Source organism: Balaenoptera borealis (assembly GCF_965194805.1).
Source record: "Balaenoptera borealis genome assembly, chromosome: 20".
NCBI classification, from domain to species: domain Eukaryota; kingdom Metazoa; phylum Chordata; class Mammalia; order Artiodactyla; family Balaenopteridae; genus Balaenoptera; species Balaenoptera borealis.
In genome coordinates, this window is record NC_138879.1 from 51,237,531 (window position 1) to 51,263,726 (window position 26,196).

At 35.6% G+C, this 26,196-nt stretch overlaps 1 protein-coding gene across 2 annotated transcripts in view; it reads right to left on the reverse strand.

The window, feature by feature from the left end:
- Positions 1–26,196, reverse strand: part of RABEP1 (rabaptin, RAB GTPase binding effector protein 1) — a 103,485-nt gene that overhangs the window by 44,834 nt on the left and 32,455 nt on the right. The window contains exons 2-4 of one of the 2 annotated variants that reach the window (XM_082370605.1): positions 23,105–23,233; positions 2,304–2,507; positions 321–481 (exon numbers count right to left, since the gene is read on the reverse strand). In XM_082370605.1, the coding sequence (XP_082226731.1) occupies positions 321–481; positions 2,304–2,507; positions 23,105–23,233 (494 nt within the window). The remainder of the gene's footprint in view (positions 1–320; positions 482–2,303; positions 2,508–23,104; positions 23,234–26,196) is intronic. The other variant, XM_082370606.1, reaches the window with a different exon arrangement.

Here is a 26,196-nt window from a genome sequence, read left to right on the forward strand (position 1 = left end):
AATTAGAACAGGATAAGAGCAAGTTGTGGTAGGTGGGGGAGGGAGGTGGGCAGGTTGCAATGTTAAATGGGGTGGTCAGGATAGGCCTCATGAGGTAGAGGCAATGGGTCAAAGATTTGAAGATGAGGGACTTAGCCACACATATATCTAGGAGAAGGTCATCAAATTATTTAGTACTATATTTAAGTCTGTGTCCAAATAATTTCTCTAACAGAAAACAAAAAAGTACAACTTCTATTACCATAATAATATTAGTTAAAGCATTACAACAAAAATATTTGGATTCAAATGTTTCTACAGATGAATACATTCCTTCATACCTTTTTCATTTCATTTTCTAAATTTTCCTCCTCTTGACCTTCAGACAGCCTTCTCCTTAAATCAGCTATTTCCCTCTCTGCGGATTCTCGATACTGTGCCCACTGTGTTCGCTCCTGCTCCAGCCTAAGGTGGAACTGATGCTCATAGTCACGAACTGTTTCTACAAAACATCACCAAATATTTCTAAGCATTCTGGAAAAAATGTCCTGGCACACTAAAATTTTAAAAGTAGTTATATAAATAATTTAAGCCTAGTTTCTGGAAATCTTTTAATTCACTAAAAATAAAAACAAAAGCACTAAACTAACATTTCTAGTTCTTACTACATGTAGAAATTTTGCTAAGGACTTTAAATCATCTCTAATCTTCACAATAAACCTGTGCCATATATTATTTTACAGATGAGGAAAGCTTAGGAGAGGTTAAATACTCTGGCCAATATTTCATAACCAGAAAGAAACAGAGCTAGAATTCAAACCTAAGGCCAACTCTAAACCCTATGTTCTTAGATACAACACTATGACTCCTAAGACAAATATAACGTGTCACCCCAGTACAACTATATACCTGAAAGGGTGAGAAAAGGGATATATTTTCAGAATGTTTTTACTATAACCCAAGATTCTAACTTGAGACAAATTCTATAAAGTCTTTATAAAATGACTTTATCTTTAATACAATCTTAAAACATGTGATAAACACTGCTGGTTGTCCATTAATTTCCACTCTTCTTTCTTACTAACAAAACCCCAATTTTGTTTAGGAAGTCAACGGCCCAATTTTAAAACTAGAGTTTCTAGATGCCTTGGTAGTTATGTGTAATCAGAAACCTCTATAAATTGTATGGTGGGGGGGGGTGCAGGGGGAAATATGCTGGAGATTTCTAGAAAGTTTTTGCTTTACTGAGGCGGACTGGAGGAGGAGCAGTCATTTTTTTCAATCACAAGGCAAAATGAAGTTGAAAACCACATGCTAAGGGTGAAGGAAAAGAAAAGCTGAAGGAGCCTAGGATACTAATGACATCAGGAACCACTGTACCCAGCCCTAGGTTACCTACCTCTGGATTTCTCATGTGAAAAAAACGAACTCTTATTTGGGTAAGCTGTTATGGTCAGGAATGTAACATGAGGCTTAGAGTAATCCCTACGTGACAGCCACAAACTCAGAAAACAGTGCTAGTCTTACCTGCCTTCTCACAGAGTACTAAGGCAAAAGTGACACATAACTGCGAAGACGGGAAAAAGAGTCATCACTATTTCACATTTATATTATTAACAAAACTAATTCTGGGAACCCAAAGATTCAGGGGGCAGCTTATTTCATTATCATTTTCTCAGAAATGCAGGAATTAATAAGCACTAGTGCTAAAAGTTGATAGAGACTAAACTACTACTCTTCCTTTGGACCAAGGGTCACCAGCTGGTAGCTCATAAAGCCTATTCTAACCCACAGGCCACTCTATCTCATAGACTGAGTGAAGATTTCACATAAAAATCCAAATTTTTCTTTAAAATGTAAAATTATGGCAACACTGGCCTGGATGGGCAATAATTAGCTGGAACTAATAAGTGTAAATAGTAACTTTACTCTTTGCATGGGAGGTCTTTCCAGTTCAGCACACTTCCTGTGCCCACACACAGCTTCATTCATTAACATTAGTGGCCTGCCTCTCCTATAAGAAAATCCATTTTGAAGCCCTGCTTTAAACCTTATAATGAACTATAGTTTTCATTTCATGCAGTATCTCTGTAACACTCTCATCAATAATTCTCCATTATTAAATTTGTTAAAGATACAGATGATATACCCATTGGCTTCCCTTTTATTTTGAATATGACAGTACATCTTGAAGATGGTAATACATAAAGCCACAAATGAAACATAAATGAAACTCAGGATATATTTTAAGACCTGAAAATGTTCTCAATCATCAGAATCAGTTATCTTACAAAATCATAAAATAGATCTGTCTTTATCTTTACCTTTCATAACAGCCTGAAGTGAAGCAACTTCTTCTCTCCACTGTCTTTTCACTTCATCTATAGCTTCTTGCTTGGTATTCTCAGACACCGTGGCAATGGCCTTGATATTTTCCATCTCTGCTTGGGCTTCCCACAGCTGTGTCCGAAGATGTCCCAAATCATCTTGTGCAGCTTGTAAAACTGCATTTTGCCTCTTCAGATCCTCTAGGAAAAAAAGTAAAAGACTTTCCATTAATGAAAAGTTCACCTTTATCAGGCTGACATTCTAATGAAGAAATTAAGCATTACATTTTTAAATGTTAACTTAGAAAATGAAATCATTTTAAATAAAGGTAAGATTTAAGGTATGCTGGGTATCATGAATCAATTATTAACTATCTAACCAAAGAGTGATTAAGGCCATATAGTTTTAGAACTAAATTTAGGCTCTTTCACCCACTGGCTAACTTATTTAACCTCTCTGGCCTCAGTTTCCACATCTACAAAATTAGAATAAAAATACCCACCTCAGAAAGTTGTTTTAATGATAAAACAAGTTATTGAAACACAATTCAAGAAATAGTTAATAAAAGAGGAAAGAAAGCCAGAGTACATGGCAGATAACTAGGTCTAAGCTTTTTTAAAGTTGGGATTAATTTCTCGGCACCCCTTTACCACCTCTGAAATATTAAATTGATCTGATGTGCCTACTACATGATTTAAGCCTAAGTAGGATATCTGGCCAAATTGACTTCCAAAAAAGATGAACCTACCAACAGTATATAGGGGTGTGTCTGTTTTCTCACACCCTTACCAACAGTCACTATTTTCCATTTTTTTAAGTCCTTGCCAACATCATGGGTAGAAAATGGTGAGTTTTTAAACCTATATTTCCCTATTAATAGAGAGGTTGAGTATCTTTTCATACATTTATTAGCGACCAGTATTTCCTCTTTGGTGATATCTTTTACCTGGGATTTCCGATGAATTGTTTTTCCCCTAATTTGGGAGAATATTTTATACATACTGGATATTAATACTATTTTATCTTACAAAACTGTTCCCAGTCTGCTGTTGTTTGTCTCAACTTCCTTTTTAAAAAACATTTATGCAGAAGAACTGTTCATCTTTGCAAAGTCATCAATTTCCTTTACGGAGCACAATACTACCTCGACCAGCCATGAAAACAATTTGATTTAAGTTCTAACGCTACTACTAACCAGCTGTGTAACTTTAACAGAGTCACAAGGCCATCAAGCCAGAATAATGGCAACACTTTTCTGTATAAACTTCTAAGTACTTGAAAAAAGTCAAATAGATAGTATCAATCAAAGAACTTTTAAAAGTTGTAAAGATATTCATCATTATCAAACAATCACAGGAATTAACAATTTGGTTGTTCAAATAACAGGAAAAAACCTAGTCATACTAATTTTAAGTGAAGCCATTTAAGAAATCTTTACTCTCTCAATGTCAGTTTCCCATCATTTTGTCAACACTATTAAAATATTTTGAAACACTAGCCAGACAGTTATAAGCATTAGTTGCAGAAAGTAACTATCTAAAGTATCCTGAAGGCAAGATGGCTATCTAAGAAATCGTGATAGTTGTGTGACTGGGAATGACCCAGAAACTGAGTAAAGACATAAACACGTGAAACCACAAAAGAAGTGGGTGTGTGTATCAACTCTATATTCTAAGTGCTATTTCATAAAATGTGAAATAAAAGAAAAAGCATTATTTCTGGAATACTTTATTAATTTCTGAGAAATTAATACAATTCTGTCAAGGCTCAAGTTTACATACTTAACACCTCCCCATGCTAATTATCCCTGCTACTTTTGACTTCTTGGAAATCACCCAGAGCTGTTCACTACCACATTGTCACTATGAAAAGAAAAACTGCAAATAAACAATAAAGCTAAATACTAATTTTGGCATGTTTCCTCATAGTTAAAAGCAGTATAGAGATCCTGGAGGAAGAGTGCATCAAATTTTATTCCTGACTCACTTTATAAATATTTAGATAAGACATAATATACATTATTTATTATACATGATATATAGTATATATGTTAAATATATGTATATGTGTATATTTAAACCAGGAAACAAACAGAACTTAAAAAAATTTTTGTAACAAAGCATTTCAAACATGGTAGCCAATAGTACAAATTATTATTAAAGAACAATTATTTTTTGTTTTTGCATATGTAATTATGAAGATTTTCAAACTCAAAAGTTGAGAGTATTATATTACAACAATCTTCCGCATACTTATCACCAATTATAATGATTTTGCCATTTATTTCAACTATTCTTTTTTAAAAGTAAGTCCCATGTATTAAAAAATAAAAAAATAAAAGTCCCAGAAACTGTATTACAGCATCTAATGCACTATATATGCATCTCTAAAAACATAGATATTTTCTTACATATACACAGTGCCACTGTCACACCTAACTAATAATTGTTTGATATACTCTAGTACTCAATCTTAGTGAAATTTCCCCAATTGCCACAAAAATGTCTTCTTGAAGATTTGTTTGAATTAGGATCCAAACAAGACACTTCATTTGGTGATACCAATACTTTATAAAATATTTCACAGAAACAAATATAAAGAATTCTGTAATGGACACCTATTACCTATCACCTGGCTTAATAATTTTTAATATTATTGCTACATCAGCTTCAATTTCTTTTTAACCTTAAGAAATAAAACATTACAAATACACTACTTTCTTCAGAGTAACAACTATCAGGAATTTGGAGTTATCATTACCATGCATATTTTACACCTTTATGTTACAGGTTTTTTAAACCTTAAGGCTCTCGTAGCATAGTATTCTTCTGCAATTGTCTCACATCCATCAGTTTTTGAGATTGCTAATACATGCAACTACCTCATTCGTTAATTGCAATACCAGAGTACCAATAGATCAGCTATTATGGTTCATGGGCATTCAGGTGTGAGCTAGGAATCCACTTTTTCTATACACATGTTCCCCTTGTTCTAAACTCTTGCCCCAGTCTTCCCATTTTTGTAATTCCATCTATGTCATATATCAAATTTCCACATATATGAGGATCTGATTATGAAACCTCTACGCTATAAATATGGTCTATTTGTCTATTCTCATGCCAATACTGTATTGTCTAGACTAGTATAGCATTATTTATAATATTTAGCATAATCTTGTGTATGTTTAAAATTTTCCATAGTAAATAATTTTAAAAGCCCATGATAGTTTTGAATAAAATGGGGGGACTTGGTTTCCCAGATATCAAAAATTATTATAAGCCTCATGCACCAATCACTCAGATAAAGCAACCATACACCCACAGGCAATCTTGTCCCATCCACCAGTTTGCATTCTACAACTTATTGTTTTGAGATAAGTCCCATTTTTTTAAATTAATAAACCTTATTTTTTGAGCAATGTTGGGTTCACAGCAAAACTGAGCAGAAAGTACAGAGTTCCCATAAACTCCCTGCCTCCCCACGCACAACCTCCTCTACTGCTGACATCCCCCACCACAGCAGTACCTCTGTCACATTCTCTGGACAGTGACACATCCTTACTAGTCGCAGTCCAGTTTACATCAGGATAACGTAATAGTATGTGTCCACCACTCTTACGCAGAGAAGTTTCACTGCCCTAAAAATCCTCTCTGCTTTGCTTAGTCATTCCTCCTATCCTCCTAACCCCTGGCAACCACTTAGCTTTTTCACTGTCTCGATAGTTTCGCCTTTTCCAGAAAGTCATACAGTTAGAATCACACAGTACACTGTCTTTTCAGATTGGCTTCTTTCACTTCATAATACACATCTGTTTCCTCTATGACTTTTCATGACTTGAGAGCTCATTTCCTTTTCACACTGAATAATATTCCACTGTACCACAGTTCACCTGCTCATCTACTGAAGGACATCTTGGTTGTTTCCAAGTTTTGGCAATTATGAATAAAGTTGCTATAAACATCCATGTGCAGGTTTTTGCACGGACATACATTTTCAATTCATTCAGGTAAATACCAAGGATCAAAACTGCTGAATCATATGCTAAGGTATATTTACTTTTGTAAGAAACTGCCAAACTGCCTTCCAAAGTGGCTGTACCATTTTGCATTCCCACCAGCAATGAATGAAAGTTCCTCTTGCTCCACATCATCAGCAGCTTTTGGTGTTTTAGATTTGAGCCATTTTAATAGGTGTGTAGTGATTGCTCATTGTTTTAACGTATTCACAGACTGGTGCAACCATCACCACAATCAACTTTGGAACATTTTAATCACCCCAGAAAGAAATCCAATACTTTTTATCACCCCCCAACCCTCTAACCCGGCAGTCTTAGGCAACCACTAATCTACTTTCTATCCCTATCACCTATTCTGGACATTTCATATAAATGGAATCATACATACTTTGTGACTGGCTTTTGTCACTTACCATAGTTCTTTCAAGGTTCATCTATGTTGTACTATCGGTATTTCGTTCCTTTTTATGGAGGAATAACAAAAACAATTCGTTTATTCATGTATCAGTTGACGGATATTTGGTTGTTCGTCCCTTTTTGACTACTATGAATAATGCTGCTATGAAAATTCACATAGAAGTTTATGTATGGACGTGTTTTCTTTTCTCTTGTATATACTTAGAAGTGGAACTGCTGGGTCAAATGGTAACTCTATGATTAACCATTTGAGGAACTGAAAGGCTGTTTTACAAAGTTACTAGACCATTTAACATTCCTGTCAGCAATGTATGAGGGTTTTGATTTTCCACATCTTTGCCAACTCTTGTTATTAATTGACTTTTGGATATAGCCATCCTAATGGGTGTGAAGTGGCATCTCATTGTAATTTTATGCTTCCCTGGTAGATAATGACATTGAGCATCTTAACATGTGCTTACTGACCATTTATGTATCTTCTCTGGATAAATGTCTATTCAGAACTGTTCACCATTTTTAATTGGGCTGTCTTTTTATTACTGAATTGTAATAGTTCTTTATATAAGCTAGATAAAAGTCCCTTATCTGATAAAATATTTACAAACTTTTTTCCCATTTGGCGGATTGTCTTTTCACTTTTTGGATAGTGTACTTGGGAGCACAAAATTTTTTAATTTTTCACGAAGTCCAACTTATCTAATTTTTCATTGTTTCTGCTTGTAGTGTCGTACCTAAGAAATCACTGCTGAATCCAAAGTCACAAAGATTTACCCCTACATTTTCTCCTAAGAGTTTTATAGCTTACTTTTTAAACCTAGGTCCTTGACACTTTTGTAGATGCCAGGGATCCAATGTCATTCTATAGCATGTAGACATCCAGATGTCTCAATACACTTCATTGAAAAGATGATCCCTGCCCTGCTAAATTGTTTTGGCACCTTGCAGGAAATCAATTTTTCGTATATATTTCTGGATTCACAATTCTATTCCACTGAATTACTCCTATCCTTATACCAGAACCACACACTATCTTGATTACTGTTGCTTTGTAGTAAGTTTTGTGATTCCTCCAACTTTGTTTTCCAAGAATATTTGGTTGTTCTGAATCCCTAGCATTTTCACACAAATTTTAGGGTCAAATTGTCAATTTCTACAAAGAAAGCAACTGAGATACTGAAAGACACTGCATTAAATCTGTATATCAGGGGAGTATTGTTAATGCTATATCTTTTGATGTATGAACATGGGATGTCTTTCCAGTTATTTAGACCTCTAAGTTTTTTTTCACCAGTGTTTTTGAACTTCCCAGAGTATAAGTGTACAATAAGTACACTTATTTTGTTAAATTTCTTTATTATTATTATTATTTTTTTTTTTGGCCACACCACGCAGCATGTGGGATCCTCCCAGACCAGGGATTGAACCTGTGCCCCCTGCAGTGGTGCAGTGGAAGCGTGGACTCTTAACCACTGGACTGCCAGGGAAGTCTTATTATTCATTTTTGATGCTACTGTAACTGAAATTGTTTCCTTAATTTCATTATCAGATTACTCATTCCAAGTGTATGGAAATACAACTGGTTTTTGTATATTCATCTTGTATCCTGCAACCCTGCTGAATTCATATATTACTACAAACGTTTTTTTAGTGGATTCCCTATGATTTTCTATATAAGAGGTTATCTAAGAATAGAAATAGTTTTACTTCTCCCTTCCAATCTGGATTCCTTTTAATCCCCCCCCCCACTCCGTTTCCTTTTGGCCTAATTGCTCTGGATGAATTGAAGTGGTGAAAGTGGACATCACTGTCTTGTTCCAATCTTACGGAGAAAGCATTCAGTCTAACCATTAAGTGTGATAACATTAGCTTCGGGCTTTTTGTAGATGCCCTTTATCAGGTTGAAGTTTCCTTCTGTTCCTAGTTTGGTTAGTGTTTTTATCATAAAAGGGTGTGGAATTTTGTCAAATGCCTTTTCTGTGTCTTTAGAGAAGATCGTAAGTTTTTGCTTTTCATCCTATTAATGTGGTGCGTTACATTAACTGATTTTTCAGGTGTTGAACCAACCTTGCATTGTTAGGATAAATCCAATTTAGTCATGGTATATCATTCTTCTTATGTGTTGCTGAATTTCTTGCTAGTATTTTGCTGAGGATTTTTGCATCTATATTCATAAGGTATATTGGTGATTTTTTGGTTTTGTTTTTTGCTTGTGATGTCCATGTTGTTTTGATATAGGGTAATAATACTAGCTTCATAAAATGAGTATGGAAGTGCATCCTCCTGTCTACTTTTTAGGAGAGTTTGAGAAGAATTAGTGTTAATTCTTTGAACATATGGTAAAATTCACTACTTAAGCCATCTGAACCTAGGCTTTTCTTTTCATATTTTGTGGGTAGTTTTTTAATTACAAATTCAATCTCTTTATTTGCTATGGGTCTAATTCAGATTTTCTACTTCTTTAGTCAGTTTTGGTGTTTGTATCTTTCTAGGAATTTGTCCACTTCCTCATTCACAGTATTCCCTTACACTTCTTTTTAATTTCTGTAAGGTCAGTAGTAATGGCCCTGTATTCATTTCTTGGTCAATCTAGCTAAAGATTTGTCAATTTGTTGGTCTTTCCAAAGAAAGCACTATCAGTTTCATTGATTTCATCACTTTTTCTATTCTGTATTTCACTGATTTTTTACTTTAATCTTATTAATTCCTTCCTTCTACTTGCTGTAGGTTTCATTAACACCTTTTCCAGTGTCTTAATGTGAAAGATTAGTGATTTGAAATATTTCATTTTTAATACAGGCATTTATAGTTACATATGTCTAAGGGCTGATGTAGCTGCATCTCATAAGGATTGGAATGGTATGTCTAAAATTCCATTTATCTCAAAGCATTTTCTAATTTTCTTTGTGACTTCTCTTCCAGCTATTGACTACTCAGGAGTGTATTACCTAATTTCCACATATTTCTGAGTTTCCCAAATTTCATTCCATTGTGGTCAGAGAACAAACACTGTATTATCAATCCTTTTATACTCAAATCTTCTACTTCCTTGTTGAGCTTCTCCTTATTGTTCTACTCATTAATGAAAGTGGAATACTGAAAAATACAACTCTTATTGTCAAACTGTGTATTTCTCCCTTCATTTCTGTCAGTTTGCTTCCTGTATTGTGGGACTCTGTAGTTAGATGTGTATGTAACTATTTTGTCTTCCTGATGGATCGGTCCTTTTGTCACTATAAAATGTCATTCTTTACTACCATTTTTTGGTTTAAAATCTATTTTGCCTGATATTAGTATGGCCTTTCCAGCTTTCTTATTGTTGCTGTAGGCAAAATACATTTTTTTCAGCCTTTCACTTTCACTCTATTTGTATCTTTGAATCTAAAATGTATCAACTAGACAGCATATAGTTGGATCTTGTTTTATTAACCACTCTGAAACTCTCTGCCTTTTGTTTGGATTCTTTAATCCATTCACATTTAATACTATTAATATCACAATATTGTTGGATTTAAGTTTGCAACTTCTGTTTACTGTATCTTATGTCCTTTTGCTCCTGTTCTTCTTTCACTGCTTTCTTTTGACTTAAGTGAATAATTTCTAATGTAACATATTAATTCCTTTCAAAATTGTTTCATTCTATTTTCTTGTGTTATCTCTTTAGTGGTTGCTCTAGGGCTTACCATGTACATCTATTTTATTTTTTAATATTTATTTATTTATTTAGGCTGCGCCGGGTCTTAGTTGCAGCATGCTGGATCTTCGTTGTGGCATGCAAGATCTTTTCTTTAGTTGCAGCATGCGGACCTCTTAGTGGCGGCATGCAAACTCTCAGCTGCAGCATGCATGCGGGATCTAGTTCCCCGACCAGGGATCGAACCCGGGGCCCCTGCACTGGAAGCACAGTCTTACCCACTGGACCACCAGGGAAGTCCTATTACCATATACATATTAACAGAATCTACTTCAGATTTGTATAACCCTAATACCCATGAAACATAGAAATGTTACTCCTCTATAGCTCTCTTCCCTTTTTCCATGTCTATGCTATTACTGTTATATACACTGCCACCTACATATGTTATACACCCAGTGATACATTGCTATACTTATTGCTTCATATAATTGTCTTTAAAAATCTGAGAAAAGAAAGGAGACCAAGTATATATTTATACCATCTGTTATATCGCCCTTCTTATATACCATTTCTGGCTTTCTTCACTTGATCTTGTGGGTTGGAATTACTATCTGGTGTCATTTCCTTAGTCCAATATAGCTTTCCTCCCATCCAACTCCTTTGTGCTGATATTGGCAAATATATTAAATTTCCATATGCTATGGGCTCAATAAAGCAAATATAAATATATGTACATATGTATTTTATGCATATATATATATACACACACACACACACATATACACACACACACACATATAAAAAATACACAATTACCTTTACTGGGGACTCTGTTTTTCTCATGTGAATTCAAATTACTGTCTATAATTACTTGCTTTCAACTGAAGAACTTCCTTTAGTATTTTTTATAAGGCAGTCTGCTAAGAAAAAAATTCTGTTTTTTTTTTTTAATCTGAGAATATCTTTATTTCATCTTCATGTTAGAAAGATGCTTTTGCTATATATAGGCTTCTTGGTTAACAGTTTTTTTTCCCCCCCCTTTGAGCATTTTAAATGTAATCCTACTGCCTTCTTGCTTCCATTGTTTCTAATGAGAAGTCAGCTGTTAATCTTATGATGTGTCTCTGTGTGGATCTCTTTGCACATCTCTATCCTACTTGGAGTTCAATGAGCTTCTTAGATGTGCAGTTTACTGCTTTTCATCAAATTTGGAAATTTTTCATCCATTTCCTCTTCAATTATTTTTTCTTTTCATCTCTTTTCTCTTTCTAGCACTCCCATTACGTGTTTACTGACATATTTAATGATGTCCCACATTTCTACAAGGCTCTTCATTTTTCTCTTTTCTTTCTGTACTTCAGACTGGATAATCTTAACTGACCTATCTTTAAGTTAATAAATTCTTTCTTCTGCCAGTTCAAATCTACTGTTGAGCTCCTATAGTGAATTTTTCATTTTAGTTATTATAATTTTCAACCCCAGAATTTCCACTGGGTTCTTTGTTACAATTTCTCCTTATTGATATTCTCTATTTGATGAAAACACTGTCACACTTTACTTCTTTAAGCATAGTTTTCTTCAGCTCTTTAAATGTACTTATGGGGGCTTCCCTGGTGGCGCAGTGGTTGCGAATCTGCCTGCCAATGCAGGGGACACGGGTTCGAGCCCTGGTCTGGGAAGATCCCACATGCCGCAGAGCAACTGGGCCCATGAGCCACAACTACTGAGACTGGGCGTCTGGAGCTTGTGCTCCGCAACAAGAGAGGCCGCGACAGTGAGAGGCCCGCGCACCGCGATGAACAGTGGCCCCCGCTCCCCGCAACTAGAGAAAGCCCATGCACAGAAACGAAGACCCAACACAGCCAAAAATAAATAAATAAATAAAATTTAAAAAATAAAATGTACTTATGACTTCCTTGAAGTCTCTGTCTGTTAAATCTGACATCTGGTCACCCTCACACGGACTGCATGCTTTTTTTCCTTTGTATGGGCCACAGTTTCTCCTAATTTTTTTTTGTTTGAAAACATTTTTGGTAATACACTGCAATAACTCTACTACTGGTTCAGCCCCACTCCCTTACCAGCTTGTTACTGTTGTCTGCTGTTTGTTTGGTGGTTGACTGGATTTTAGTAAAGTCTATTTCCTCTCTCCCACTTCCTCCAACTCCTGTAGTGTGAAACCTCTGATGTTGCTCCTCAGAAGGTACAGCTTTGGACATGTGCAGAGTCACTCTGGGATGACAACAGTTTTTGCAGGGCTCCCTTTTGAGTATCTCTTTCCCTGACCCACATCCATCTGTCAAACTCTATACTTACTTGCTGGTGCTCTCTGAGTGATATATCTGCTTTAGGAACAGGGCACTGAGTGGTGGGAAATGAAGTGGTAGCCTCTGATCTCCTTGGCTTGCTTCTCCCAGCATAGAACCTCGACCCAACAACCAAGTTACAGCAAAGGCTATCAGGGCCCCAATATTCTCAGTATGCAGCACCCAAGTTAGAGCCTGCATCCTAAGGAGTAGGGGCCAGAGGGAAGAAAAGAGCTCCAGATCTCTTGGCCACACTCAACTGATACTTATCCTCTACAACAAGTGGCTGGGGTGGGGGGAGTTCTATGGTCCTCAACTGTGAACTCAGGAGAGAGGGAGACCTGTGTTCCCAGCATCACCTGCCTGGAGTGCAGTTTCCATCACACCAGGCTGTGAGGGAAGGAGGAGGAAGTGGTTCATGGATCAAATGTCCCAGACTCTGTTTTTACCAAGATTTAACAGATTTTCTTGGAAAAATATTTCATTTGCTGTATGCCTTAGGACTACTTCTAGAGACTTTAAATGGTTGTTCTTTAAAATAATTTTCCCAAGTTTTGCTGGGCAGTGGGTCTGTGGAGCTCCTCATATTACCATTCTAGAAATGGACCTCTCAAACTATCATTTACCCATAAATATTTCAGTATGTAACCCTAAAAGATAAAGACCATTTTTAAAAAGTACACATAACATAAAATTTACCATTTTAATCATTTTTAAGTGTACAGTTCAGTGGTGTTACGTTATTCACCTTGTTGTGCAACCAATCTCCATAACTTGTCATCTTACAAAACTAAAACTATACCCAGTAAACAGCAACTCCTTATTTCCCCCCTCCTCTAAGCCCTTGGCAACCACATTCTACTTTCTTTCTCTAAGTTTAATTTTTCTAGACACCTCATATAAGTGGAATCATACTGTCTTTTTCTGACTGCCTTATTTCACTTTATAAGGACCATTTTCACACCTGAACAAATTTAACAATACCTGAATATTATCAAACCAGTGTTGAAATTTCCACTTGTCTAATTTTTTAAAAACAGTTCAGCTCTTTGAATCAGAATCCAAAAATGTCCATATACTACAGCCAGTTGATATATATCTTAAGTCTCTATTAATCTATAGGTTTCCCCCTCCATCTCTTTTCTCCTTGTACTTTATTTGTTGAGGAAACTAGGTTGTCTTGTAGAACTTCGCACAGTGTGGATTTGCTAACTACATACCTATAATATAGATGAACTTGTTCCTTTTTTCTTTGCATTTCCTATAAATTGGCAGTTACCTATAGTGGGTCACCATCTTCTTGGGCCTGTTCTTCCTTGTAAATCTGAAGACAGTCTGGAAGATCCATAAGGGAAAAAACTAGATTTTCACTGGAATTGCTCTGAACTTATAGATTGAAGTGAGAGTTAGCATCTTTACAACACGAAGTCTTTCCACCTATGAACATGGTATCTCATTCCATTTATTCAGGCTTTCTTTTATGTCCTTTAACACTGTTTTATAACTTTCCTCTATAAAAGTTTTGCACACCTTTGTTTAGACTTATTCCCAAGTGACTAAGGATTATGATTTTGTTTTTCTTTTTGTCTTTTATTTACTTCAGGGTTGCTTTTTCTTCTTTTACTTCTCTAGTTGTTACTGATATGGAGAAACATTATTGATTCTTCTATATTGATCTTCATTCCAACAATGCTGATGACTCTCTTTAGTTCTAATAGTGTGGATTCTCTTGGTTCCTCTATGTTGTTAATCATATGGACTCCACAGAGACAAAATTATCATTAACTTCCCAAATTTTATAACTTATTTCTTTCTATTTTATTGCATTGGCTAGGAGGACCTACAGTACTAAAATGAATTAAAGTACTGACAATAGGCCTTCTTGTCTTGTTTTATCATGAAGTATAATATATTCTATTAGTTTCTAATAGAAACAGAGAGGCCCCTCAATTCCTCATTTGCTAGGAACTAGTATGAACTCATATTACTAGTGTATTAACTTTTACTGAATGTGCTTTCTGGTTTTTCTCATTTCATTTGTTAATGCAGTGAGTTACATCAATAGATGTTGCAATGTTAAACTATCCTTGTGCTCCTAGTACACATGGTCACGGTATATACTATGTTTTAATACTCTGCTGAAATCAATTTTTAAAAAAAATTTTTTTTACTGTACCGTGTGGCATGTGGGATCTTAGTTCCCTGACCAGGGATCAAACCCGCGCCCCCTGCATTGAAAGCACAGTGTCTTAACCACTGGACCACCAGGGAAGTCCCTGAAGTCAATTTTATTTAGGATTTTAAAGTCTATGGTCATAAACAAGACTGGTTTATTGGTACACTAGTATTACTGCTTCCGTTGTACTAATCCCACAAAATGAAGTGGATAGCTCTCTAGTTTTTTCTTGTTACTAACATAGTATATAAAAGATAGGAACAAATTTTCCTTGAAGATTTTTTAAAATCTGCCTATAAAACTTATGCCTGTGACATCCTTTTGTGAGTAAGAATTCTGTTTATTGATTCCATTTCTCTTATGGTTATGGTTTATTCAGTTTCTATTTAAGGTAATTCTGGTAACTCATATTTCCTAGAAAATTATTCATCTAAATTTACAATTTTTTTTGGCATAGACATACATGCACAGTACTCTTATGTTTTCACATCTCTACTGTACCAGTAATTGTGTCTCCTTTTTATTAGTTTTTTTAACCAAAAGATGTGTTTTTTTTTTAAGTTGAAGTATAGTTGATTTACAATATTGTGTTAGTCTCAGGTATACAGCAAAGTGATTCAGTTACATATTTTTTAATATTATTTTCCATTATAGGTTATTATAAGATATTGAATACAGTTCCCTGTTTTATATAGTAAATTCTTATTGTTTATCTATTTTATGTATAGTAGTTTGTTACCTGTTAATCCCATATGCCTAATGTACCCCTCCCCATCTCCCTTTCCCCTTTGGTAACCTTAAGTGTGTTTTCTATGTCTGTGAATCTGTTTCTATTTTGTATATAGATTCGTTTGTATTATTTTTTAGATTCTACATATAAGTGATATCATATATTTGTCTTTCTCTAACCTACTTCACTTAGTATGATATTCTCTAGGTCCATCTATGTGGCTGCAAATGGCAATAGTTCACTCTTTTTTATGACTGAATAGTATTCCATTGTGTGTGTGTGTGTGTGCGCGTGTGTGTGCGTGTATCTCTATATATCACATCTTCTTAAACCAATCATCTGTTAATGGGCACTTGGGTTGTTTCCATGTCTTAGCTATTTTAAATAGGGTTATTATATTAAGTGAAGTAAGTCAGATACAGAAAGACAAACACCATGTGGTATCTGTAACACTGTAAATCAACTATATTTCAATTAAAAATATTTTTTTAATTTTTAAAAATATAGTGCTATGAACACTTGTATCTTTTCAAATTAGAGTTTTCATCCAAAACATGTGCTTTTGATTTTATTGAGCTTAACTCTTAACTTTGCTTTCTATTTCACTGGTTTCTTTTTTTTTTTTAATGTATTTATTTATTTATTTATGGTTGTGTTGGGTCTTTGTTTCTGTGCGAGGGCTTTCTCTCGTGTGTTGTGGCAAGTGGGGGCCACTCTTCATTGCGGTGCACGGGCCTCTCATTATCGCGGCCTCTCTTGTTGCGGAGCGCAGGCTCCAGACGCGCAGGCTCAGTAGTTGTGGCTCACGGGCCTAGTTGCTCCGCGGCATGTGGGATCTTCCCAGACCAGGGCTCGAACCCGTGTCCCCTGCATTGGCAGGCAGATTCTCAACCACTGCGCCACCAGGGAAGCCCTCTATTATTATTTTATTTCTTCTATTTCCTTTGGGTTCACTCTTTTTTCTAGCTTCTGGAGTTGAACATTTAGATCATTTAGTTTCAATTCCTCATGTCTTTTAAGAAATTAATTTTAATAAATGTTTTTAAAGTTATAAGCTTATTTTCAAAGTACTGTTTTAGCTGCATCCCACAAGTATCTTCATCGTATTCTAAGTATTTTGCAATCTTCATTATGATTTCCTCTTGAATTCATGAGCAACAAGAATGCATTCTTAGTTTCCAAACTTTTAAAAACATTTACACTGTTGCTTAGAATCTTTCTGTGATAGGTAACAAAACATGGTAGTAGCTTGACTTTTAAAATATGTTGAGTATTCCTTTGAGATATACACAATATTTTAAGTGCTCCTTATGAATATAAAAGGATGTATATTTTCAGTTTCTTGGGTGCATCATTCCTAGGGGATCAAACTTTTTAAAATTCCGTTGCTCAAAGTTGTTATATCTACCTACTGCTTGATCTAGCAATTGATATAATGTTAAACATCTCATATGTGTGCAGTTATCAACTTCTTGTAATTCTATTACCTTTTGTATTTTTATGACATGCCATGGCTATTTTGTTAGGTACAGACAAGTTCATGATTATTACATTCTCTTTGTAGACTGTTTCATTCATTGTGAAATACCCTTCTATATCCCTGCAATGCTGTTTGCCATAAGTTCCAATTTTGTTATTATTGCCTCGTTTGTTTTATTTTCTTCTTTTAAAAAATTGAAATGAACTCAGAAGTTTCTTGGTTTTGTTTTTTATAGTCAGATTTATTAGTTTCTATGGTTGGTACTGTTTCTTATATCCTATATGTTCCCTCTATGTTTACTTTTCTTGTAAATGTTATCTTTACTAGTTCTTCTGGTGATTTATGTGGGCGATAAATGCTCTCAGGTTTTGTATGCCTGAAATATCTTATTTGCTCTCCCTCTTAAATAATTTAGCTGTACATAAAATTTTAGGTTGACAACTGCTTTTTCTCTGCACTCTGAAGATCTTATTTCATTGTCTCCAGGCATCTATTCTGCTTATGTGGTATCTCCTGTCAGCATAATTATTACTTCCCTCTGGTAGTTTTCAATATTTTCTTTTCATTCTTGAGGTTCCACAGTTTAAGATGTGTCAAAGTATGAATTTACTATTATTTACCCTACTTGGTGCTCAGTATTTATGTTGAGGACTCACTTCTGTTTCTTAATGCTTAAAAAAATCTCAGTTATTATCTCCTCAAATATTCTCTACTACTCCCTCCATTCTCTTCTCCTGGAATTCTTTTTGATGTGTGTTGGAGACTCAACTCATCTTCTGTGTCAATTGCTCTTTGATATTTCTCTCTTTGTCTCACTGGGAGGGAGAACTCCTCAATACCATTTTCTAATTTTTAAAATCTGTGTCTACCATTTAAACCATCTACTTACCTTATTTCAATTTATTTATTGTTTCCAAGATTTCTAATGGTTTTTAATTTTTAAAATATACTCTAGTTTTATTTCCATATTTAAGTACCAACTTAAGGCATCTGAACCATAAGTATCTTCCTAAACCTAGCTTTTAACTATCGCTCTGGTTAGTTAGCATCAGAGCTTTATATATGTTATAACCATGCACAAAATCCTTTTGAACACCACTTGAAAATTCCACTGTCTTCTGGTGACTAACATGAGCTCTATTTCTACTATTCTCCTTCAAATTGAGAACTCTATGGCCTTTTGTTTGCTCCCTCGTGTAACAGGCTCTTACTCATTGCCCAAGATTGAGGATTTCCAAGACACAAACACTGTTGCAGTGCCAATCTTTGTACTGAAATTGGTTAAAGCAGAGAGCTAAATCAAAAACTTTTTTTTGAAAGCTAAATCCCTTTTTCAAGTTCAACAGAAAAGCAACAAAACTTTCAGAAATATTTATAACATTCCCAGTTGAAGACAGCTGGGAAAAGAATGGGTACTAAGGCAGGAACAGACAGTAAGAGGAGTCAAGAGGTAATAATCCCTTTTATTAGCACTCCTCATTACTATTTGCACTTATATTTCAGCCACTCTCCAAATAAATGAAAGCACAGCTATTACAACGCCAAAGCAAAAGCTATTCTTATTGGGAAAAACACCAATGTTTGGACTTCTGGGGTTACTGTGACCTGGTTTGCTGAAAGATAAAACAAAGACTACTGAACACATCAAAACCATGGCTTATACTGTTATCACCTGTGACAATCATAGAAGACTAGATTTATACTGCATGCAATAATATGAGCTGCTGCTTTAGAGGACATCTTTCAATTTGTTTTTTATTATGATACAGGCAACAGCCAAGCCATAAACTAAATCAACATTTACCTTTTAGACACTGTGCAATTTCTTTAGAAATGACACCAAAAACTCTTAAAAAGGATCACAGTATTCCCTTTGAAATTTTGTAATAAGTTACCTCACCTGTTCTTTATGGCCAGTTTAAGTTCATTGAAAACATCAGATAGTAAAGATACAATAGTACACATACAGATTATTCATTGGGTCTAGATGTAGTCAAAGCAATTTAACATACCAGGCATGTTTTTGAACAAACCCATATTACAAGCTGCTTAGAGATATAAAACTGCAATTGATAATGTATTTCAGAAATGAGAGGTTCTTAGTCATTTTTATTTCTTCAGAATTTCACAGAAAAGTCAATTTTATAATTTCAAAGAAGATAAGGAAACAAAGGAAACCCTAGCATCTTTATTTGGGGACAGAGAAAAACAGAAAGCAAAATGAACAAACTTTGGACAAGATAAACTTGAATTTATTGGATAAGCAAAGACTGAAAGAAAAAAGTATAGAGAGGATGATCAAGCGTCAGAATTATTGGTTGTGAAAAGTGAAGAGAAAAGAGAATGCCACTAGCTAGTATCACAGTGAGTTTGAATTGGTCATCACAGGAAATACTGCCACGACCTCATACATACACACTAAAATGTATTACACTCACCCTGACAAGAACATACCATTGCACAGAGTTTAAAGTAGTATTTCATCAATTCAAGGTTAAAACGAAATTTAAAAGGGAGATGTTAACAAATTCACATGAACATACTGAAGAACTGGACAGAACTCATTTCTCAGGACAACAACATATATTCAAATAACAATGATAGCGTGCAAAATGTGTTATCTACCCCAGTAGACTATACTTTCTTGAAGATGAAAACCATATTTCATTCATCCCAACCTCCACAGTGCCTTGCAGACTGCCACCATGCCTAGACAGGAACACCAGCTTTCCCAGCTCCTTGTCATCCTATGAAGGAACAAAATTAACAGGGAACAGCCAGCCCTCCTGCAACCCACGAGAAAACAGAATCCCATCCCACACTACAGTCAGTAAACCTTTCTAAGCCACGGGCTGAATTCTGTGAGGCCTAGGCATCTTCCATCCTATTGAACAGTGGCTTTCAAACTGCTTTTACCACAATTCACAGCAAAAAATATATTTTATCACACAACTCTATACATACGTGTGTATATGTAACTGAAACAAAAAATTTTGTTCAATTATATTTACTTAACCTTACCAAGTAAATAATGTGCTCTGTTATTTTCCACTGCATTTCTTTTTAAAACTTGCTGGTCACAACGCACTCAATTTTGCTATCCATCAGTGAGTTACAACATACAGTCTGAATAACACCACTCCGGGACAGTGGTCTTCAAAGTGGGGTACATGTACCCGAGGGGGTACATAAAGACTTTCCAAGGGATTCATAGGCACATGTTGTTTTAAAGGAATCAAACTCTAGATCCTCAACTTCCATAAATAATCTTTCCTAAAACAGAGGGGTATTTATGTGTAGAGTCTCTTTGCCCACCTTCCTTTTCTTAACACCCTTCTCCCTACTTAACAAATGAAAGGCTTTCACCCATCCTGAGTTTTACTATGGTTCACTACCTTACTGTGTAAAAACTTCTCTGTGATATCAAACCAGAGGAACAATTTAAAATATCAATGTCAGTAACAAAAAAGTGAATGACTGGGCTTCCCCGGTGCCTCAGTGGTTAAGAATCCACCTGCCAATGCAGGGGACACGGGTTCAAGCCGTGCTCTGGGAAGATCCCACATGCCGCGGAGCAACTAAGCCCATGTGCCACAATTACTGAGCCCACATGCCACAACTACTGAGGCCCACGCGCCTAGAACCCGTGCTCCGCAACAAGAGAAGCCACCGCAATGAGAAGCCTGCACACCGCAATGAAGAGTAGCCCCCGCTCGCCACAACTAGAGAAAGCCCGCGTGCAGCAATGAAGACCCAACACAGCCAGAAATAAATGAATAAATAAACTTATTTTTAAAAAGTGAATGACTAATAACTGGGTAACAAATCTTTTGGCAGGTCATGTGGATTGCAAAGTCTATTTCAACAAAACTGAAAGAAGATCTATTTGAGTTGTCAGCCTATAGAATAAAAATATTTTTGAAGCTAGAGCACTATGTGATTTAACAAGTAATTCAGAAAGAGTTAAGAGAATAAAAGTCACTATTTTAAAAAAAAAATACCACTTCTATTTCTGTCTACTTATTTATGAGATCAAGGGCTTAACTTATATCTTTTTTTTGTTTTTTTGCCACGCTGTGCGGCTTGTGGGATCTCAGTTCCCTGACCAGTGACTGAACCTGGACCATAGCAGTGAAAGCCCAGAATCCTAACCATTAGGCCACCAGGGAACTCCCAACTTATATCTATTAAAAAAAAAAAAATGAAACATACCTTTTTCTAGACATTAATAATATTCACCAGATGTTAATGACTTAATTGGGAGGGAGAACCAATATATCTCATAAGACCTGCATTTCCAATAATTTTTACAACTTAGTAATTATTTTTTAAGTGTGTACAATATTTATGTAATCAATTGTGTATTTTAACTGTAATGATATCTCAATACAGAAGAATTTACATGCATATTTTTATTGCAGAGATGTCTGACCAATTTTTTTTAATGGCTTTCAAGCACAAAATATTACTTTAGGCCGGTGGTTCTCAAAGTGTGGCCCCTGAACCAACAATATCAGCATCACCTGGTAACTTTCTAGAAATGCAAATTCTAGGATCCCACAGACCTAGTGAATCAGAAACTCTGGGGGTGCGGCCCAGCAATCTTTGTTTTAACAAACCCTATAGGTAAAATTCTGATGCACACTCAGGTCTGTGTGCTAAAAAACACTTTTTAGAATAAAATTCTGAGGGAGATGTTAAAAAAAAAACAAACACCTAACACAAGGAGGAGAAAAATGTAAAATTCCTTAAGAATTTATTCATGTATTTTTTATTAAATGGATGGTGATGGATATTAAATCACTATGATTGATTCCACTGGATATGTTTAAAAGCATTAAGTTTTAATTTAAATTGTCAGTATTAACAATACGATAGAATTTACATCCTTCGAATTTTTTACGTTTAAAATTAAAAAACTTTTAAGGTGTGAGAGATGTTTATATAATCATTTTACAGAGTATATAAACTGAAAAGTTGAAGGATCACTGGTCGATAGTAGTGGTTCTCAAACTGTGGCCCTTGGACTGGCCATACTGCAATCGCCTACAAGTTTATTAGAAATGCAAATTCTCAGGCTCCAGCCCAACATACCATGTTCCAACAAGTTCTCCAGGTGATTTTCATCCACTTTAAAGTTTGAGAGCTGGTGGTCTATACTAGAACAGTGGTTCCCAAAATTTGGTGTGCATCGGAATTACCTGGTGAGCTTCTTAAAACACTGACTGCTAGACCCTAATCCCAGAGTGTCTGGCTCAATAAGTCTGGGGTAGGATCCAAAATTTTGCATTTCTAACAAGTTTCCCAGGAGATAATAATGCTGATGCTGCTATTCCACAATCACACTTTGAGAATCACTCACTGGTCTAGAGGGCTGTGGAAATCCTATCTATACTTTCCTATGTCAATACCCAAAATGTAAACCCTTTCCCTCATCCTTCAGAGTAGATCTCCCTCGTGATATGCTCCCATACATTTGCCTTATACACTTTGCTTTTTTTTTTTAAACAACTCACTATTACTTAATCTGTTTTCCTCAGTAGAGTTCAACTCCTATGAGTAAAAGAGCCACATGAATCTTGCCCCTTCTGTATACCCAGCACCTAGGCACAATGCCCACCTCAAAGTAGGTATTAAACATATTAACTGATAATTAACATTTGTTGAATAAATTACATGAAATGTCAGTTTTACTATAACACGACTAAGGCTATTATTAGAATGCCAACAGTCCTGATTTGCCCGGGGCTATCTCCCAAGTGCTAAGGGGACTGAAAGTCCTGTGTCCCAGGACTATCTAGCCTACCATCTTAAATATCATCAAGGGCAAAAGACAAAGGAATATCTGAATAATGCATTATTCAACTTGTTTTTCAATTTCATTATTAACCCGAGCCTCTAAATAGGCTTCTATTATACTATGCAAGTAGAAATAAAATCAAGATTTATTCAATGATAAAATTAACATTGTACTACCAAGAAACTTGACATTTTAAGGCAGTTTTAGTATGGGGGTTAGGGGAAGACTTATAAACTTACCCTCTTTAGCCAAATACAACTCTTTAAATTTTGCTCTCTTTTGATTAAATTCTTGCTCAAGCTGCTGCTTTGCACGTAAAAATTCTGCATTAATTTTTTCCAATTCTGCTACCCGTTGCTGAAGAGAAACTGGAAAGAAAAATACTAGTTAACAAGTAGTAACTTTTATTCATAAATTAAGTTACAAGAATAAATTAGTATTGCGGCTACACATTTCTATACTGAAACAAGTGGTCAACCTTCTTCCAAAGATCTAATATATTCTAGGAAATTCTACTTTTTCAAAAAAGACACTTCTCCTAGACTTAATACACATATTGTGAATGAATCATGTAAAGTGAAACAGCACGTATATGGAGAATCGCATAAGGCAAATTTCCCAAAAGAAGGCTTCTAAGTTCCTTTGTATAACTGACAGAATGTCAATCCACTTACAGAATCGTTAAATATTGGATTATTTGGGCTATTTACCCCACAAATGAACCCACTACCAATCTTGCTAGCTTCTGTCTCTCTCAAGTGTTATGAGCAAAATCTAAAGGGCACCCTGATTAGGACAGCCATATCAGCCTGAACCACTCTCCCAATTTCAAGATGATTCATTACCATTATACTGAAATCATAATCAAGAAACCTTTCATATAGAAAGGATACAGAATCGTACATTCTGTATGAACTCTCAATGACTGGGAGATTATCTGGTTTTTAGATTAATTTGATTGTGGTATGGCAGGGATTGGGACACATTTTTACTTTAGGGGCTCTATAATTTGGCCACAGCTAAATATATAAACACCTTTCCTGACCAAACCCAGAGGGTCTTTTGGTTCAAGAAAGGAGAGGGAAATTCAGGAGTCCAAACCCCTGACCTCCTCCTTTTCCCCAACAGCAACCTAGCCACAAAGCTATGACCCTAATCGCTCCAGGGGATACTTATCAGTACTAACACCTCTGCCTGATTACCTAGATCAGCAGAGGTCTCAGTTCCCTACAACGAGCCACCCCCAGATAATGATGATTTACTAAAATTTTAACCATGGTCTGAGATTATCTCTGAAGGTCTTCCCCCCACAACCTATTATTCAATTTAATCGAGATTATAATTTTATAACACACAGAAAAAAGACTGGAAAAAATGCACCAATGATTTGTCTATGAGAAATAGAATTATGGCTCATTAATTTCTTCCATGTGCTTTTCAAAGTTCTCTACAACTCCTTTGATAATAAACAATTAACTAAAACCACTATTTGTTCATTCCCATGACATCTTCAGACTAGCTCCGCTACAGATCTAACAGCATCGATGCAATCCATGGCAAAAAAAGGAAATGACAGTTGCTTTGAGTTCCATGTCATTAAAGGTAAGGAGTCATTTTGAGGAGCAAACATCTAGGATCTTTAGGTCAAAGCAAAGAATGACATCTGGTCATCTGAACATGTGCTAACCTTCGGAGAAAGACAAGGATGGAGAATCCACTGGAAGGAGGAAACGTGCAGTTATTTCATATTTACCATTTGAAATCATGAAGGAAATGGGTTCTCTGTGCTATTTCCTTGTCTTGGTATTTTTATTGTCCAATTCCAATTGTTAAATAAATTAAGCAAATTTTCCACTTAATATTTTAAAGTTACTGGTACCTACTGATCAATACATGGGTTAAGGAAGGGCACTGGAAAATAAAGAAAGAAGAAAAAGCAGGATCCCTCTGTTCTTACTTTTCCCTAACAACTACACTCCCACCCACTACTACCTTCTACTAAAACACACTCACATACATACACACACACACACACACACACACAAAATGTCCATACCTTTCAACATTATATTTATATTTAGGAGCGAAGGCTAATGAATCAATAAAAAACTAAAATGCAGCCTTTAAAATTACAGCCAAGAAAGATTAAGTGTGTTTCCAATACTCCCAACGCTGTCCTGGCTCTGACCCACAGTTCAGACGCCATCCACACCCACAGGTCTGGCTGCCTCTCTCCACGATTCAGAACAAATTTCAATTCCAGGAGTCATGATCCCATTGAGGATACACCAAATAACTCCCTTATTTGTTTTCTTAATAAAAAAATTTAAAATCCCCCCCAAATTTTTTTTAACTCCACCTCAAGTACTTCTAACATACTGCAATTCTACAACACAAAGGCCAAAACAACTGCTTTTTACAAGAATGCCTCTACTGCTATATGTAGAAAAACCAATTCACCTTGCATAAGACAGTAAGAAAGTTTACAAACAGGCATATCCTATATCATAATGCATGAGCAACCAACCACAAATCAAACTGAAAACAGATCTCATCACACAAAATACTTTATTATTTTTCTAACGTGGTGACGAGCAGTTCACAATAACTAGCTAATAGTTCATGTAAAAACCACTTAGCCTGGCATATAGAAAAAAAAGGATGTTAGCTGTAAACTAGTGAGATTTACTGATACTAAATGAATAAGGAGAGACTTCCCTGGTGGTCCAGAGGTTAAGACTCCACACTCCCAATGCAGGGGGCCAGGATTCAATCCCTGGTCAGGGAACTAGATCCCACGTGCCACAGCTAAAGATCCCGTGTGCCACAACTAAGACCTGGCGCAGCCAAATAAATAAATAAAAATTTTTTTTAATGAATAAGGGAAAACAGCAGAGTGATCAACTGGCTTTGACAAAAGACCAGAAGTCACTTCCAGCCTCATGATTCTGACTCAGTTCCATGCTTATTTAGACTTCCAGCTCATATCCTTCCCTACTACCATGTATCAACACGGACAAACTGTTAACACCAACTTCAACAATATTAAGCCTGCTGTAACTCACAGCTGAGAGCTATTAGTATTCAGCCTTTGTTAAACATTCCACACATTCTGTATATTGCTACCTTCGTTTGAGTAATAAAAAAAGGGGGAACACTATGTTATGCAATGGCTTCTTTTAATGCTTGACATACAAAGGGAAAAATTATTACATCGTTTATTCAAAATGTCTGCATTGGTGGTACAGGGGTGAGCATAGCTGCCTTCCAAAATGTCTGAATTAAGCAACAATACAGAAAGAAAAGAATAATATGGCAAATAAATGAAGGA